The sequence below is a fragment of the Balaenoptera ricei genome, chromosome 6 (assembly GCF_028023285.1).
Source record: "Balaenoptera ricei isolate mBalRic1 chromosome 6, mBalRic1.hap2, whole genome shotgun sequence".
In the NCBI taxonomy this organism is placed as follows: Eukaryota; Metazoa; Chordata; class Mammalia; order Artiodactyla; family Balaenopteridae; genus Balaenoptera; species Balaenoptera ricei.
In genome coordinates this window covers 111,086,561-111,102,723 of record NC_082644.1, presented here as the reverse complement: position 1 = coordinate 111,102,723, position 16,163 = coordinate 111,086,561, and the positions used below count along the sequence as shown (strand labels likewise).

Below are 16,163 nucleotides of genomic sequence, written 5' to 3'. Positions count from 1 at the left end.
TCTTTCAGTAAATTACTCATCTCAGTAAAATTTGACAAGTATTCTAATAATAAAGAAAGAAAGCACCAAGTTACAAAAACCCTCAAATTCGCAAGAAAACATTAAAAACTCAGGTTCTCATTGTATCTGGGCCCATTACAGCAAGAGGAATTGAGCTCAGAAGGGGAGTGTCCCCCTGCTACAGAACCATGTGGGGAGTGACCTGGCCTCTGCACCCCACCCTCGAGCACAGCCTGTCACCTGCAGGACTCTTCCACCTCAGCAGGGTGCTGCAGTAATCACAGACAACACCTGAAGTCCTGGGGCTCTTGTGTTTTGTTTTGTCTTTTTACAAGTGAAGTTAGCCGGAGGAGGACGTTATACAAATTTGTAAGGAAGAGGGACACTTGTATTTTGAGATCTAATGCCAGAGCTCTTCTGGTTTTATCTGTATCCCCTGCCTAGAGGAAAGAGGCAGAATATCAGTTGTCAGTTGTAGAACCAGGTCCTGACAGCCACCTTGTCAGGTACTCATCAGCTTCCCTCAGTTTTGGAATCAAAGCAGAATACCCGGGGACTTCCCTGGTGGCGCAGTGGTTAAGAATCCGCCTGCCAACGCAGGGGACACGGGTTCGAGCCCTGGTGCGGGAAGATCCCACATGCCGTGGAGCAACTAAACCCGTGCGCCCCAACTACTGAGGCTGCACGCCCCAACTACTGAGGCTGCACGCCACAACTGCTGAAGCCCGCGCGCCCGGAGCCTGCGCTCGGCAGCAAGAGACGCCACCGCAACCAGAAGCCCGTGCACCACGACGAAGAGTAGCCCCCGCCCGCCGCAACTAGAGAAAGCCCACACACAGCAACGAAGACCCAACGCAGCCCAAAATAAAATAAATAAATAAATAAATTTATTTTTAAAAAAAAAGATAGTATTGTTATTAATAGTGGTAGGTTATCTAAAAAAAAAAAAAAAGCAGAATACCCCCTCCCAAAATCTTTTGTGCTGAATATAGCCATAAAATGAACTAGGTGGTATAAAATCTCTTTGATAAAGGAAGACTTACCCGAATTTTTTCAATTTCCACTTTATTAGCAGTCTGCTGCTTCTCTAATCTTTCACTCAACTGAGAACAAATCTGAAGAAAAAAACACAATATAAAATGACAATCTCTTTGGCAATGTCATAATTTGCACAACTTGGGCTCGGGGTGAATTCTACAGTGGAAGCTGGACTACACGAGCGGAATTAGGACAGCACTGAGCAGGAGGGGCTGTGAGATGACAGGTGAGCAGAGGGGCCTGTGGCTCTCCCACCTCCGCATCCACCGGCCTAGGACCTGCAGGGACCTCTCAGTGCCACGCTCGATGGCCAACGTTTACAGACACTGCCAGACTCAGGAGCCAGCACGAGATCCCAGTACAGAAAGAAACAAGACCAATTCAGTTATGTTCTCAAAATGCAACCAGCTGGGGAGAGAAGTGGTTCTACATCATGAGTCTGAAGTGCTCCCAAGAACTAGGGGGCTTTCATGTATTAAGTGCCTGCTTATGTGAGGGAACTATGCCAGGTGCTCCACAAAGATAATCTCATGGACTCCTCACAACAGTTCTCCGGGTGAGCGATGATTTCCCTTATTTTACAGTTGAAAAGCAGTGCGGTAACTTGTCCAGTGAAGCAAAGGGACTCGTCAGTGCAAGTCGCCGAGCAGGGACGCGTGTGGGTGTGGAGAAGACATCTTGTGCAGGCAAGCAGGGCTTCCAGAGAACATGGCCCAATTCCAGGGTGCACGGACCCACCTGCTTGTAGTCACCGATGATAGAACTGTTTTTTTTAATCTCAGATTCTGCCTTGTCGAGTTCCCGACGGCACATTTCTTTTAACTGCGTACATTAAGAAAAGCAAAAGTGAATGTTAAGGGAAATACAAGCGAAGCTCTGGCACTACGTGCTTAGCGCTGGGCTTTCCCCAAAGTGCCTGACCTACTGGAGGTAACTCTCCTCCCTTCTTCCTCACTCTCAGCAGTACTAACCCTACTCTTGATGCTAGGAGAGAACAGTCAAAACTTCTGAACTTTCAGCTTGGGGCTTTTGCTGAAGTTCCTCCCTGTCAGTGCAGCCCAACCTGGGATCCTGAGCTGAGGAGGTAACACAAAGCAAATGCAGAGGAAGAGCTAACGGGAGGACTGCCGCTCTCTCAGTGCCTCATGGATTATGTGGGAGGCGCCCCGCCATCTCTCACCTCAGGCAGCCTGACTGAGACGAGAGGGTGGGTGGTGAAGGAGAGCCAGCCTGCTCTGGGGCACGGAGCACCCAAAGCTCTTCTTATGGCTGTGAGTCTGCGCCCAGGGGCTGTGCTCAGGACAAGCCTTCCAGAGTTTGCTCTGTGGGGGAGATGTCGGTGGACAGGCAGGGGAAGAGCCAGACATTATGTAATGTCTGCCTTCCTTTTGCAGAAATGCTAACCCTCGTGTCACACTCAGATGCTGACACACAGGAATTTCTCCTGCCCCAGTGAAGGATGGGCTTTGCCCCACTGTCTCCTCCTACATTTTAATTATTAAGAACCATTATGCTTTTCACAGTAAATACAAAAGGCCTTTGGAGAGAAACTGAAGCCAGCTGTCTCTGGGCTCTCCAGTGCCAACAGGAAGCCACCAGTGAACTCCCAGCTCTCAAGCATTTGCAAGACACAGAGGAATGTGGGAGGGGCAAAGCTCCCCTTACCTGAGCAGACTCTTCTTCCAGCCGTCTCTTCTCTTCCTCTGCATCAATCAATTTCTGTTTGGTCATAAGCAGCTCCTTATTCAGTGCATCTGCCTTTTCCTCAGCCTGAAACATTTAAGGGGTGCTTTTACAGAACAAGAAATGAGAACTGAAAGGGATTTGAATTACCCAGAACAATCCAATTTTAAGATGATGAGGAAACTGTGATCCAGAGAGGGGATGTGATATGCCCAAGGTCACGCTGAGACTACACTCATGCACAAGTGTCCGGCCCTGTCTCCTGCCCAGAGGCAGTGCAGGGCAGTAGCTAGGAGCTCGCCTTTGTCAGACAGCCTGGTCTTGACTCCCATCACTCCCTGACTGTGTGCCACTTGGACAAGTCATTGAGAACCTCTCTGAGCTTCACGATCTTCACCTGAGAGATAAGGCGTGGAATGGACTCAGCACAGTGCCTAGCATATAGTAAACACTCAATAAAAGGTAGGTGTCATTATCATTAATAGTAATAATAAATTCTGGTTTTCTTCTTCCAAACTCTCAGTATTTGCTCTGCTTCATCAAGTAAGTTCTGCATTTTGCTCTCGCTGTCACCTGACAAAGGAAGGCACCCCTTTCCTAGCACTCTCCTTTTATTATCTGAAATGGCCATCTTCCACCCCAGTTTTTTTCTAAAGCATGCAAAGGTCTGGTGGGCAGATCTTTGGGTCCAAGTGAAAATGATACACCTGTACCTGACAAATACAGTCCCTGACACTGGAGAGTCCAAGGATAACTGAAGAACGAGAGACTGTAGCATGTTAGAAGGCAGTCAAGGAAAGGAGGTGGAAGCTCCTAGTTACAGAGCGCTAGATATAGAGGGTCTTTGCCAGCTCCTTATATCCAACCTCCTTTGACAATGGATGGTGGTTTCCCTGAAATTAAAGAGCATTTCTGATGTCACCTAGCTAAAGTAGTATAGCTGAGTCCCCCTGCTTTCTACTACACCACATCTTCTGACGTACTTTCTTTGGGAGGCATAGGTTCCAGGGGGCTGGGGCCTTAAATGGAGAACTGAGAATGGCATGATATGCAACTCAAAAGGCCATTAGTTACTGGCAAACTGCATATGCATGCAATTAAATGGGGTCCTGGAGTTAAGGCCTGTCCTTTCTGGTGAGTGGCTTATAATCACCTCTAGTTCAAACCCCAGTAGCAATCAAAATGGAAATAAGAATCAAACAAAAGAGGAAATAACAAATAAGAAGAATAAAGTCCTGTCAAAGATTCTGTTTTACTTTAATCAGCAGAACATCCTGTTAACTCTCCCTTCTCTCCCCTGGACCCAGTTAACATCTTCTGAACAGTACTTTGGAACCTGTAGCACATACTTATATTCTCTGTTACTCACCATCACTCCCATGGTAGATAAGACTGATTCTAAGACGTACGGGACAGCCAGGTCATGAACTCAAGAGTCTTCCTTGCCCATCCTGACTCCCCAGTTTAGAAAAAATTTAGATGGGGAAGTGATTTCCACAAGCTTGCACAATGCGTGTAGCAGAGCTGGAATCCGAAACCAGGTCTCTCAACATTAAGCCCAGCATTTGTGCCATCACTCCAAGAGCTGACTCCCAAGGCTGTGTCAATAGGAAGGTGCACAGAGGCCACTGGACTGACCAACCAGGGTCCTCTTATGGCACCACACTTGCTGCACAGTCATTCTACTTACGTAAGCACATAAGGAGAGAACATCTGGCGATAAACACAAATCCAGACTTCCGCTTCTGGTCATGAAGGACTAACCAGGACCAGATTTACCCTCCCACTGTAAACAAAACACTGGACGAAATACATAAAACTACTGTTTGCTGACACTAAAAACAAATGCAGAACTGTGGTTCCTGGGAGAAAGGAAACAAGCAAGGTCCTACTACCATTCTGGCTTTCTGCCTAGAGGCACTTCTGGACCAAGGAGCAGGGTGAGGGGTTCCAAACAGAGTATGCCTCAAAGGGTTAAGGAGGCAGAGGTAGGGGGTCAGAGATGCTGAGGTGGCTGGAACCTGTTGGGTAGAGCTCTGGAGATCAGAGAGCTCCAGAACTGCTAATAAGGCAGTAAAGGAGATAGAATGAAATCATGAAAATACCCAGTTAAACCAAAGAAGGCAGAAAAGGGGAAAAAAGAAAGAAAAAGCAAATACAACAAATGGAGAACAAACAGCAAGGTGGTAGAGTTAAATATACCATATAAATAATTACATTAACTGTAACTGGTCTAACCATTCCAATTAAAAGAAGGAGATTATCAGACTAAATTTCAAAAAGCAAGATCCAACTATATGCTGGCTACAAAACCCCATTTTAAATATAAAGACACAGATATGTTAAAAGTAAAAGTATGGAAAAGGATATACCATGAAATACCATGAAAGTCGGAATGGCTATATTAACATCAGACGAAGTAGATCCCAGAACAAAGAGTATTAACCAGGGACAAAGAGGGACATTTCATAACAATAAAAGAGTCACTCCATTAAGAAGGCAGTAAATCTGAAATGCATTCATAAATTCAAATTACAGGAAACAAAAACTGACATAACTGAAAGGAGAAATAGGTAAGTGCACAGAGTTACAGATTTCCTCACTGTTCTCTCAGTAAGTGATAGAACAAATAAAGAGAAAGGCAGTAAATCCGTGGAAGTCAATCAACTTGACAGAAGTGACATGACAGAACACCCCACCGACAACAACAGGACACACATACTCTCTGAGAGCATGTGGCACATTCACCCATCAGGCAATATGGAAGGCCCTAAAATAAGCATAAGTATGTTTTAAAAGCACTAAAATCAGAAAAAATATGTACCCTGATGACAACTGAATTAAATCAGAAATCAACAACAGAAAAATTTCGGGGACAAATCCCTAATAGTTAAAAATTAAACAACACACTACTAATTAACTCAGAGACCAAAGAAGCAATCACAAGAAGTGAATGAAAATAAAAACAAGACACATCAGAATGTGTGAGATGTAGCTGAAACAGGGCTTCAGGGAGATTTATAACTTTAAATGCTTATTTTAGAAAAGACGAAAGGTCCAAATCAATGACTAAGCTTCTTCTTTAAGTAGCTAGAAAAAGAGCAAATTAAACCAAAAGAAATGTAGAAGGAGATAATAAAAAAGCAGAAATCAATAAAAGAAAAAGAAAAAAAAATCAACAAAACCAAAAGCTTGGTTTTAAAGAGATCAACACAATTGATAAACTTCTAGTTAGTAGACTGATTATGAAAAAAGGGAAAAGACACAAATTACCCATATCAGTAATGAAAGAGAGAAGACTTCAACAGATCCATCCTATAAACATTAAAAGAAAAAGGGAATATCAACGACTTTGTGCCTATATATCTGACAACTAAGATGAAATGGATAAATCACTTGAAAGGCGCAAAGTATAAAAATGTACACATGAAGAATTAGAAAATTTGAATAGCTTCATATCTGAAATCATAATTAAATAATTTCCTGCTGGACTTCCCTGGTGGCGCAGTGGTTAAGAATCCGCCTGCCAATCAGGGGACATGGCTTTGATCCCTGGTCTGGGAAGATCCCACATGCTGCGGAGCAACTAAGCCCGTGCGCCACAACTATTGAAGCCCGTGCCTAGAGCCCGTGCTCCCCAACAAGAGAAGCCACCGCAATGAGAAGCCTGTGCACCGCAATGAAGAGTAGCCCCCGCTCGCCGCAACTAGAGAAAGCCTGCGCACAGCAACGAAGACCCAACGCAGCAAGAAAAAAAAAAAAAAAAATTTTTTTTTTTCTTGCTAAGAAAACTCCAGGTCCACGTGGTTTCACTAGGGAATTAAATTAAAGATTTAATCAAGGAACAATCCCACAAAAAGTCCTTAAAAAATAGGACTTAAAAAATTCCCAGTTCATTTTAGAAGCCTAGCATTCCCGATACCAAAACCAGACAAAAACATTAAAGAAACTCCAGACAAATATTCCTTAGCAACACAAAAATCTTTAATACAAATAAAAATCTTAAAAAAAAAAGGAACCCCACGTTTCCTAGGAATGCAATGTTTGTGTACACTGAAAAATCAGTTTGTGTACACTGAAAAATCAGTTTGTCTACACTTCACTGTACTAACAGAATTAGGAAAAATAGCAAATAATCACCTCAACAGATGCAGGAAGAGCATTTGACCAAATTCAACACCCATTCGTGACAACTCTCAGCAAATAGGAAGAAAGGAGAACTTCCTCAACCTGATCTATGGAAAACCTACAGCTAACATCTGGAACAAGGTGATGAGGTCCACTCTCACCATCCAATATTGTTCCGAAGGTCCCAGTCAGTGTAGGAAGGCAAGGGAAAAAAGGCAGAATGACTTGAAAAGAAGTAAAACTGTCTTTATTCAGAGATGATATGATTGTGTATGTGGAAAATCCTAAAAAATAAACAAAAAAGCTACAAGAATAGTAAGTGATTTAGCAAGGTCACAGGATACAAGGTCATGTTATCAATTGTATTTCTAGAGACTAGCAATAAATAATTGGAAAATGCAATTAAGAAAAAATTACCCTTGGGACTTCCCTGGTGGCGCAGTGGTTAAGAATCTACCTGCCAATTCAAGGGACACGGGTTCGATCCCTGGTCTGGGAAGATCCCACATGCCACGGAGCAACTAAGCCCGTGCGCCACAACTACTGAGCCTGCGCTCTAAAGCCTGCGAGCCACAACTACTGGGCCCGCGTGCCACAACTACTGAAGCACATGCACCTAGAGCCCGTGATCCGCAACAATGAGAAGCCTGCGCACCGCAGTGAAGAACACCCCACGCTCGCCGCAACTAGAAGAAAGCCCACACGCAGCAACGAAGACCCAACGACACAGCCAAAAATAAATAAATTAAATAAATTTATTTTAAAAAAAGAAAGAAAAAATTACCCTTAATAACAGATTAAAATATGTGCATATCTTGTAAAGTGAAAACTAAGAAAACTATGCTGAAATTGAAAAAGACTTAAATAAATGAAAATTGTAACATATTCATGGATTGGAAGGTTCAATCACTGCTCAGATGTTAACACTCTCCAAGCTAATTTATAGATTCAATACAACCCCACTCAAAATCCCAGAAGGCTTTTATTCCTAGAAGTTGACAAACTGATTCTAGTATTTATATAGAAATGCAAATTACTTACAATAGCCAAATTATTTTTTAAAAAGAACAACAAAATTGGAGGACTCACATGACCTGAGTAATTATGACAGTGTGGTACTGGCGTTAACGATAGACGTATAGATCAATGGAGCAGATATAGAATCAAGGAGACTCATACATACAGGTCAATTGATTTTTGATAAAGAGACCAAAGTAATTCAGTGGGGAAAGTTTAGCAACCTGCTCAAGTTCAGAGAACTAGAATGCAGTGGAGCCAGAATTCAAATCCCAGCAGTTGGGCTCCTGAGTCTGTTTCCATCACTCTCACATTACACTGTCTCAGTGTAGAGAGCAACCATGCCAGAGAGGACTCAGGTGGGGTCCTCTCAGCCCTGTGCCAGGTGCCTTCCATAGGTTCCCTCTCAGCCTTTAGCACCAATGCCTTAATGTCAGGTCCAGGCATTACTCCCATTTCATAGAGGAGAAAGCTTGGATGGAGTCACCTAGGGACTCAGTAGCTGACCGGGGATCTCTCCATAGCTGCTTTGTGACAAGTAACAGAAATGACAGGTGAGGAATAACAAAAGTGATAATAAAATCAGTTGGAAATACAAAGAGGGTTCTGGAAATCCTATAAGCCACATATGAGAGCTTTTCTCTGGGATGCAGAAAGGGAAGAGTGAAAGGGCATGATGAAGTTCTTTCAGAAATCTAAGTCCCTGAAGCCAAAACACGCTGAGAGGACCCCACAGCCCTCACTTCAGAACCTAACTGATTTTCCATGATGATTCAAAAGATACGAGAGAGGACTAACTTGGAAAGGGACTCAACGTTTAGTGTGAAAAGGTCTGTTTTCTCAGCAATGTCGATGGCTGGACGATGGGACCCCAGTTTGCTATTCCTGAGCCCTAGTGCAACAGGGTTCCTGCTCCTCTGAGCCAAGTTCAGAGTGGCAGGACAGCTGGATTGCAGTCTAAGGGCTCTGCCACTAACAGTGTGGCTGTGTAAGACATTTAACCTCTTTTGGCCTCATCAGTGAAATGGGGATCGTAACTGTATCCTTTACACAAGGGTTGTTTGGAGGATTTGACAGTAAGTACAAAGCATGTGGAGCAGTGTCTAGAACTCTGTCAGTGCTTAAGAAATGTTCTGTTAGGTGTCAGTATATTTTTGATGTAGTTATGACATCAAACCATAGCTTCTTGTTCCATATGTATTTTGGAGACAGTGTGGCATTACAGAAAAAGCCTGGGTATTTCAATTAGATGCACCTGGGTTACATTCCTGGCTCTGCTTCTTCCTGGGTGCCTTCCTCCCTGAGTCTCAAGTTTCTTTATTGTTAAAAAATCCTTATCCATAAATGGGGCTCATGTTACAAGGCTGAGGTAAGGATAAGAGATATTAGAGTTTAACAAAGTGCTTCTCATTGTGCCTGTCACATACAGCATCGTAGAGTAAATGGGAATTCATCTTATTTTTACTATTTCTCACTTCTGATATCAGGAATGTAACCTAGCTCTTTGACTACTATGCCAGGCAAAGACAACTTAAAAAAAGGCTTACCCTCTTTAGAGGCAGGCTTCAAGAACCTAAGAAGTGTATTTTCTACCCTAAACTAGTAGAGCATCAATGTTACTTCTGGTCCCATCAGACTGGCAAATGCAACAGCTCAAACTAAAAATCTGCCTGGAATTTTATCTTAAGTTGCCTCTTAATATAATTTCATTGTAGAATACAAAGCTCTAGTACAGGACCCATTTTCTTTTCTTTTTCACTTCCTTTCTGCATGACCTACAGCTGCTAGAAGAGCCATCACAGGTGCACACTGTGATTTTTGCTTCAGCAATTACCCTGCTCAGTGTACACCCACCTCCCTCGCTCACTTGGCAGAAATGCCTGAACAGTGAGGGAATGATTCTCGTAGTGTTTCTACAAAGAAGATCAGAGGGTATGCTGGGAACCTGCACCACAGGGAGGAAACTCCAACCTAAGGAGACTGTGGTAAACCAAAAAGCAGCGGGATCTCCAGGTTCTGGTTACTGAGGGCTAATGGCCTTGCAACACCCTCCCTGGAAAAACTGGAAAAAGGAGTCTTCCCAGTTACCTGCAGCTATTTATAGCTGACAATCAGACAAACAGAGGGAAACAACACTGCCTGTACCTAATTCCTGTGCTTTTCATACACACCAAATCATGTAATTCTCACTATACTCTCGGACACAGCTATTACTCCACCTCCCCACACTTCACTCTGCTTGAAAGTAGAGTAGCTGATGGTAGAATCCAGATCTGTTCAAAATTTTACTCCATTATTCTATTTCTAAAGAGAAGTAATAAGAACCAGTAGATACTGCCATCTCTCTTTCTCTTCATCTGCCATGTGACTCACTTGGAAAATCTAATGAAAGCAAAGACTGTCAGAGAAATACAGTAGTACACAATATTTTCATACATGTTTGGTGGATGTCAAGGACCTTGTGAAGTTCACATATCCTAAGGGGTTCAATATATTATGTTAAGTCCCCTGTAAACCCTCAATAGCCTAAGTCTATCTCTAGAGCCTCAGGAAAATCAACAAGCAGAAAAGTAATCTTAGGAGCCTGAAGGGAAACATAAGTCAGGTGCTGCCAAACTTTGTCCAGGCGCCAAAGCCAGCCTGCCACCTATTCTCGTAAATAAAGTTTTACTGGAACACAGCCATGTGCATTCGTTTATTTATTGTGTAGGTACTAATGGCAGAGTTACATAGTTGCAACAGAGACCATGTGGCCCACAAAGCCTAAAATATTTACTATCTATCCCTTTACAAAAAACGTTCGCCAACCTCTGACCTAAACCATGAATGAGAGAGTGCACTATGGGAAGCCTGTAGTATAGAAAATGGACAAACGCCCTGCCAGGAATGCCATCATCTCAAACTTTTTAAGATTAGGAGAAGCAAAGAAAAACAGAATATCTGCCAACAGAAATTCCTGATGAAATTGCAGGCTGCGGAGGCACTGAGCTTTATTACAACTGGCAATGCTTATCCAACAGGCGCATGATGTGCAGGATGACGAAATCTGTTCTTGTCTTAGGGGTAAGTTAAGGAAATTATAGTGATTAAATGCTACTGCCAATTGTAATAACATAAGAATAGCCAGAAACGCCTCTCAATCAATGTCTGGAAAGGCGTTCAGGGTTTGCGTATATAATGAGAGAAGAATGTGGTAAGGAGGGCTTAATGAGATCATCGATGATCCCTGAAGGAAAGGAGGGAATAGTACTGACAAGAGCAAGTTGGATCATAAGAGGGAAACACTAACTAGAACAACAAACACTAAAATTCCAGGATTTCACTTGATTAAGGGAGAAGTGTTTCAATATAATCATCCCTTCAGACAAGTTAGACTTACGTTATCCAGGTCCTTTCGCAGTGCAATCTTACTGGTCACCAGCTCATGGGCTAAGTCATCATTTTCCTGTTCCAACCTCATGTTAGCTTCCTGTAGACGCCTATTCTCCCGCTGATGGGTAAAAAGAAACCAGTTACAGACATAAAAATCAGATGGAAATGACACCTTCTCAGGTTAACCCTCAAAACGAATTGCCGAGTCCTATGGGAATCACGGGAGATGTGGCTGGTCCTAATGTGCTGCCAGTCAACAACTGCTTACTTTCTATCTCCAAAGAGAAATACTTAAATTCAAGTGACTGTCAAGCAGCTACTTCTTCTTAACTGTGACAAAAGCCCACCGAACTGTAACAAACTAGGCTGCTAGTCTGAAGCAAAACAAATCTTGCTTTCTTATTTGCAAACTCAAACTGAAACTGGAACCTAGAAATAGTGAAACTAAATTTTAAAAAGAACTCACTAAAGCTAGTGACAGGCACAATTATGTAAAATGAAAGGCTGAAAGCACTTCACATCACCCAGGCCGTAAACAAACCTCAAATCGCTCGATGGGGTCTTCTTGTTGGGCCTGCTGTTCCCTCATGGTGTGATATTCTTTTTCGTATTTTTTCAACTTCTTCTGACTAATCTGTAGGATAAAGCACAGCACAAATTAAAAAGTATCAGAAATGGGTGGGTGCTTCAGGGCTTGCCCTGAAGACCAAGACCTCTGCTGACCTGGACATCTCAAGTTACTATGAAAGTGGTGTTTCCTGCACATGAGCCCAGGACCTAAAATTCTTACTCAATGACTACCATCATGTCCATGGGTCTGCTGGGGATAACTGGTTGCTAAAGTTTTTACCAGTAGTCAGAATGAACACCCAACAGACAACCCCTCCTACCTGAGTACTAGGTCTGACTGTCCATCGTCCTCCTCCTCCTCCTCCTCATGGGCCATTTCTTTAGCACATACCAGCACTGCTGCAGGTGCTTTCATTCTGTGACCTCATGACACCTCTACAAGGTACGGTATTTAGTATCCTCATTTTAGAGGCAAGTTAACTGAGATATAAGGAAGTTACGTAACTTGACCGAAGTCACTCAGTTAGAGACTGGCAGATTCAGGATTTGAGCCCAGGCTGCGAGACGTCATCCAAAGTTCAAGCTGTAGCCACCTCACTATCCTACCATCTACCACTTTCCTTTCAACTAGCACCTTCTGTGCTGCCTTTAAACAGGCACAATTCTCTCTGCCCTTAAACACACAGTTCTGCTGAGCGTTCTATTTAGCTGCTCTTCCATCCCATTAAACTACTGTCCTCTTTCTCTCAAGCTTTTTCTTACCAACCACTACAAACTACTACACTGCTGACTCACGAATCTGACTTTTAGCCCCCAGTTCCTAGGAATCACAGAGCTAGTCTAGTCCAACTTCCTTAGTTTACAGAAGAAAATACTGAGCCGTAGAAAGGGGATGGGACAGGCCCAAGTTTTCGGCAGGCTGATGTCAGCAACTCCAATCCCTGCTCCATTCTTCCCTTTCTGTCTTACTCGAGCTGCCAGGTGTTCCTCTCCGACTGATTCTGCGGACACCTGGCCCCGTCGGGCCGTTTACAGGCCTGCCTCAATCAGAGTCTACTCTTGGAGTTTGGCCGCTGCCCGAGGGGAGGCAGCTAGGAGCCGCGCAGCACTATGCCCTGGCTGCAGTCTATAGAAAGATGCCCACTAAACACCTGGGGTGAGGCCACAAGCTGGAAACTGACATCCCTAAACCTAGATCCTCTGCAGTTTAAGGCCAATTCTGGGGTGAATGTTTATCGTGCGTGTAAGTGATTCACAAAGAAAGCACCTAAATAGAACTGTGTGATCAGTAAATTTATAAACAATCCTAACAGATCAATAGCAGAGGAACAGAAACTAAATGAGGCTTGTGGGCAGCAAACATTTCCTCCCAGTACTCTCTGCTGTCAGTCTGTGTAAATGACAAGGGAGGGCAGGGATACAATGCTCCCCTCGTGCTTTATAAAAAAGAGAACTGACACCAAATCCTACCAAACATTCTCACAAATCTTCAGGATTCTTCAACTTTTCATTCTCATGCTGGGGTAAGGAAGAATTAACATTCTTCTCATAAACATACATTTTAAAAGGCTAATTACAAAATAATTTTTTCTACCTTTCATCGTCCTTTATTATAAATGTCTCATTCTCAGAGCAAAAGGGTTGATTCTCCCTCACACTGTAACAGCAGTTAGTGTGTAATAAGTGCCCCAGACATGCCAGGCCCTTCACACATGTCATCTCATTTGGTTCTTACAGTTCTGTGATAGGATATGGGCATTTCTTTATGTGTTTCCTATGCTTCCACATTTTCTACATTGAGCATGAATTACATTTATAATTAAGCTAACAAAGTGAACGCTGTTTAAAAATAATTCTCGTACTCTGGGCTTCTCTGAGACAAAGCTCTGCTCACTTCTCTACGCAGAGCTTGCTGGTCCAGAGTTCTGACTTCTTTCCCAGCTGAGACTTGCCTTCCCAATTCTCAGCCTCACTTCTCGGTCTCTCTCTTCTTCCCTCTTTCCCTTAAATGCCTTACCCCACCCCCTCCAACTCCATTACAAACAAAAAATAAACAAACATAACACTGCTTATAATGGGTTCATAGCTGACCCTGACTTCCGGAGCATGTGGCTGCATACCAGAGTCAACTAGTTCAGGTTGCCTCTGAGGCAGAGACCCTGTGAAAAAGACTGATGCCTGAATGAGGAACGAGAGGTATCAGCAGCAAAAGCAGCAATTCAAGTGTCCTTATGAGGCTGCACCCAGGAAAGACCAGCACCTCTCAGCCCACCTGTCCCATTACCAGTGCCTTCTCCAGGTCAGAACTGCGTCTCACTCACTGTTGTCCCCTGCGCATGTACAGACAGCGCCCAGAAACGCTTGCTAAATTAATGAGAAGGGAACCCACACCGCCACCCCCCCGCCCCTTTGCATCAACCTGTCTTCTAAATGGAAATGGCAACCAAAGCGAACGTACACTGCAAGCCTGGTCCCTCTGCCTGTGCAACCCTGTGCCTGGATCACTCCTCTTCACCTTTCAGATCAGAGCTCCACATCACTGTTTTTTTTTTTTTGGTTGCATTGGGTCTTCGTTGCTTGCTCCTGGCGGGCTTTCTCTAGTTGCGGTGAGCGGCGGCTGCTCTTCGTTGCGGTGCGCGGGCTTCTCACTGCGCGGGCTTCAGTAGTTGTGGCACGTGGGCTTCAGTACTTGTGGCTCGTGGGCTCTAAAGCGCAGGCTCAGTAGTTGTGGCGCACGGGCTTAGCTGCTCCGCGGCATGTGGGATCTTCCCAGACCAGGAATCAAATCTGTGTCTCCTGCATTGGCAGGCGGATTCTTAACCACTGCGCCACCAGGGAAGTCCCTCCACATCACTTCTTTAGTGAACCCTTCCCTGACACCCTCTTCCCCCTATCAGGCTTGGTCTTTCATTATATATTCTCATAGCGTCAAGCCAAATCCTCCATGGCACCTGTCCAAGTTCACAATTATTTATTTATGTGCTTACTTGATTATCTGTCTTCCCACTAGGAAACAGGCCACATCTGTTTTGCTTACCACCATACCTCTAGCGCCCAGCTCAATGCTTGGAACATAATCGGAACAGTCAGCTGTTGAACAAATCAAAGTCAAAGGCCTTCCTGTTAACTCAATAAGGATGCAAGCAGGGACATTTATTTATCCAATAGTTGAGCCCCACTATGTGCAGTGTTCTTTGCTAAGCATTAATGATATGAAGATGTACACAGATCAGGATATGCAAACTCCACAAGGGCAGGAACTCTTCATGCACTGTGAAATTCCTAATGCCTGGCACACAGTAAGCATGAAAATACTTAATGAAGAGACATAGTCCCCACAGTTCATTTTGTCTGTCTCTTACTTCTACCACTAAAATTTTAACTGAATTCAAGAAGAAGAGAAGCTATGGAATCAGCCCCAGATCTCTGAATCACACCCACTGTTGGCTGACTCCTATCAGAAAGCTGTGGAAATCACAGCTTCACACACAGAGGTATTTTTGCCTTCAAAGACGATTAAGTTTGAAATCTGTTCTGTTTAAATATACTTTCAAGGAGGAAAAAATTCTAATAATTTCCTGGGTTAAGGCTGAGTTTGTAATTTAGATAAAACCAATTTTATACCTCATTGCAATTAGTTCAAGGTTCTTAACACTGTTAGAGACAGTACCACTTTGAATGTCCCCTGAGAGACATGGTTCCCGCAAAAAAGCACAGAAGCTAACCCCCACCCCACCCCCAGCAATAAAACATTCTACACACCATTTCAGAAGGCTCATGGGCTCCCTGAGGCCCATCCATAGTCCCAGGTTAAGAAACCCTGAATTAGAGAGAAGGTGGAGACTTGGAACATGCCAGTTTGATATTTTGGTAGAAGTAAAAATTAGTCTAAAACACCTTTCCTTTGGTCACTCACTTGTCATTAATCTGTCACAGGAATTGGATAAGGTTCTCTCTTAAAACATGTGCTACTTGCCCTGGGAAAGCTGGCCCCTGATCAGGCGATCAGGCCCTGGAACAGGCAGGGATGTTGTGGCCCACACCGATGGAGAAAGAATGAGAGTGGCTGCTGACCTTGGTGGGAGTGAGGTAGTACCGTCGGCCAGTAAGAGCTTGGACAGACCAAGGCTTGAGTCCTGGCTCTGTGGATGACTTACTGTGTGACTGAGCGCAAGCTGCCTGATCTCAGCCACAGGGTCCTCCTCTGTGAAAATCCCAACAGTCCTTATGAGGACTACTGTTACGAGGATCACATGACATAAAACACATAAAGAGCTAAGAAGAGTACCTGGCTGGCACACAGTGAAGTCTTTTTAATAAAGGGTGGCTGTAACATTATTATTATCTGCTTTCCT

At 43.8% G+C, this 16,163-nt stretch overlaps 1 protein-coding gene across 9 annotated transcripts in view; it reads right to left on the bottom strand.

Moving 5' to 3' along the window:
* Positions 1–16,163, bottom strand: part of RABGAP1 (RAB GTPase activating protein 1) — a 158,943-nt gene that overhangs the window by 4,236 nt on the left and 138,544 nt on the right. For all 9 annotated transcript variants that reach the window (XM_059925567.1, XM_059925565.1, XM_059925570.1 and 6 more), the window contains 5 exons: positions 11,780–11,872; positions 11,246–11,356; positions 2,704–2,808; positions 1,777–1,860; positions 1,044–1,115 (listed from right to left, as the gene is read on the bottom strand). In XM_059925567.1, the coding sequence (XP_059781550.1) occupies positions 1,044–1,115; positions 1,777–1,860; positions 2,704–2,808; positions 11,246–11,356; positions 11,780–11,872 (465 nt within the window). The remainder of the gene's footprint in view (positions 1–1,043; positions 1,116–1,776; positions 1,861–2,703; positions 2,809–11,245; positions 11,357–11,779; positions 11,873–16,163) is intronic.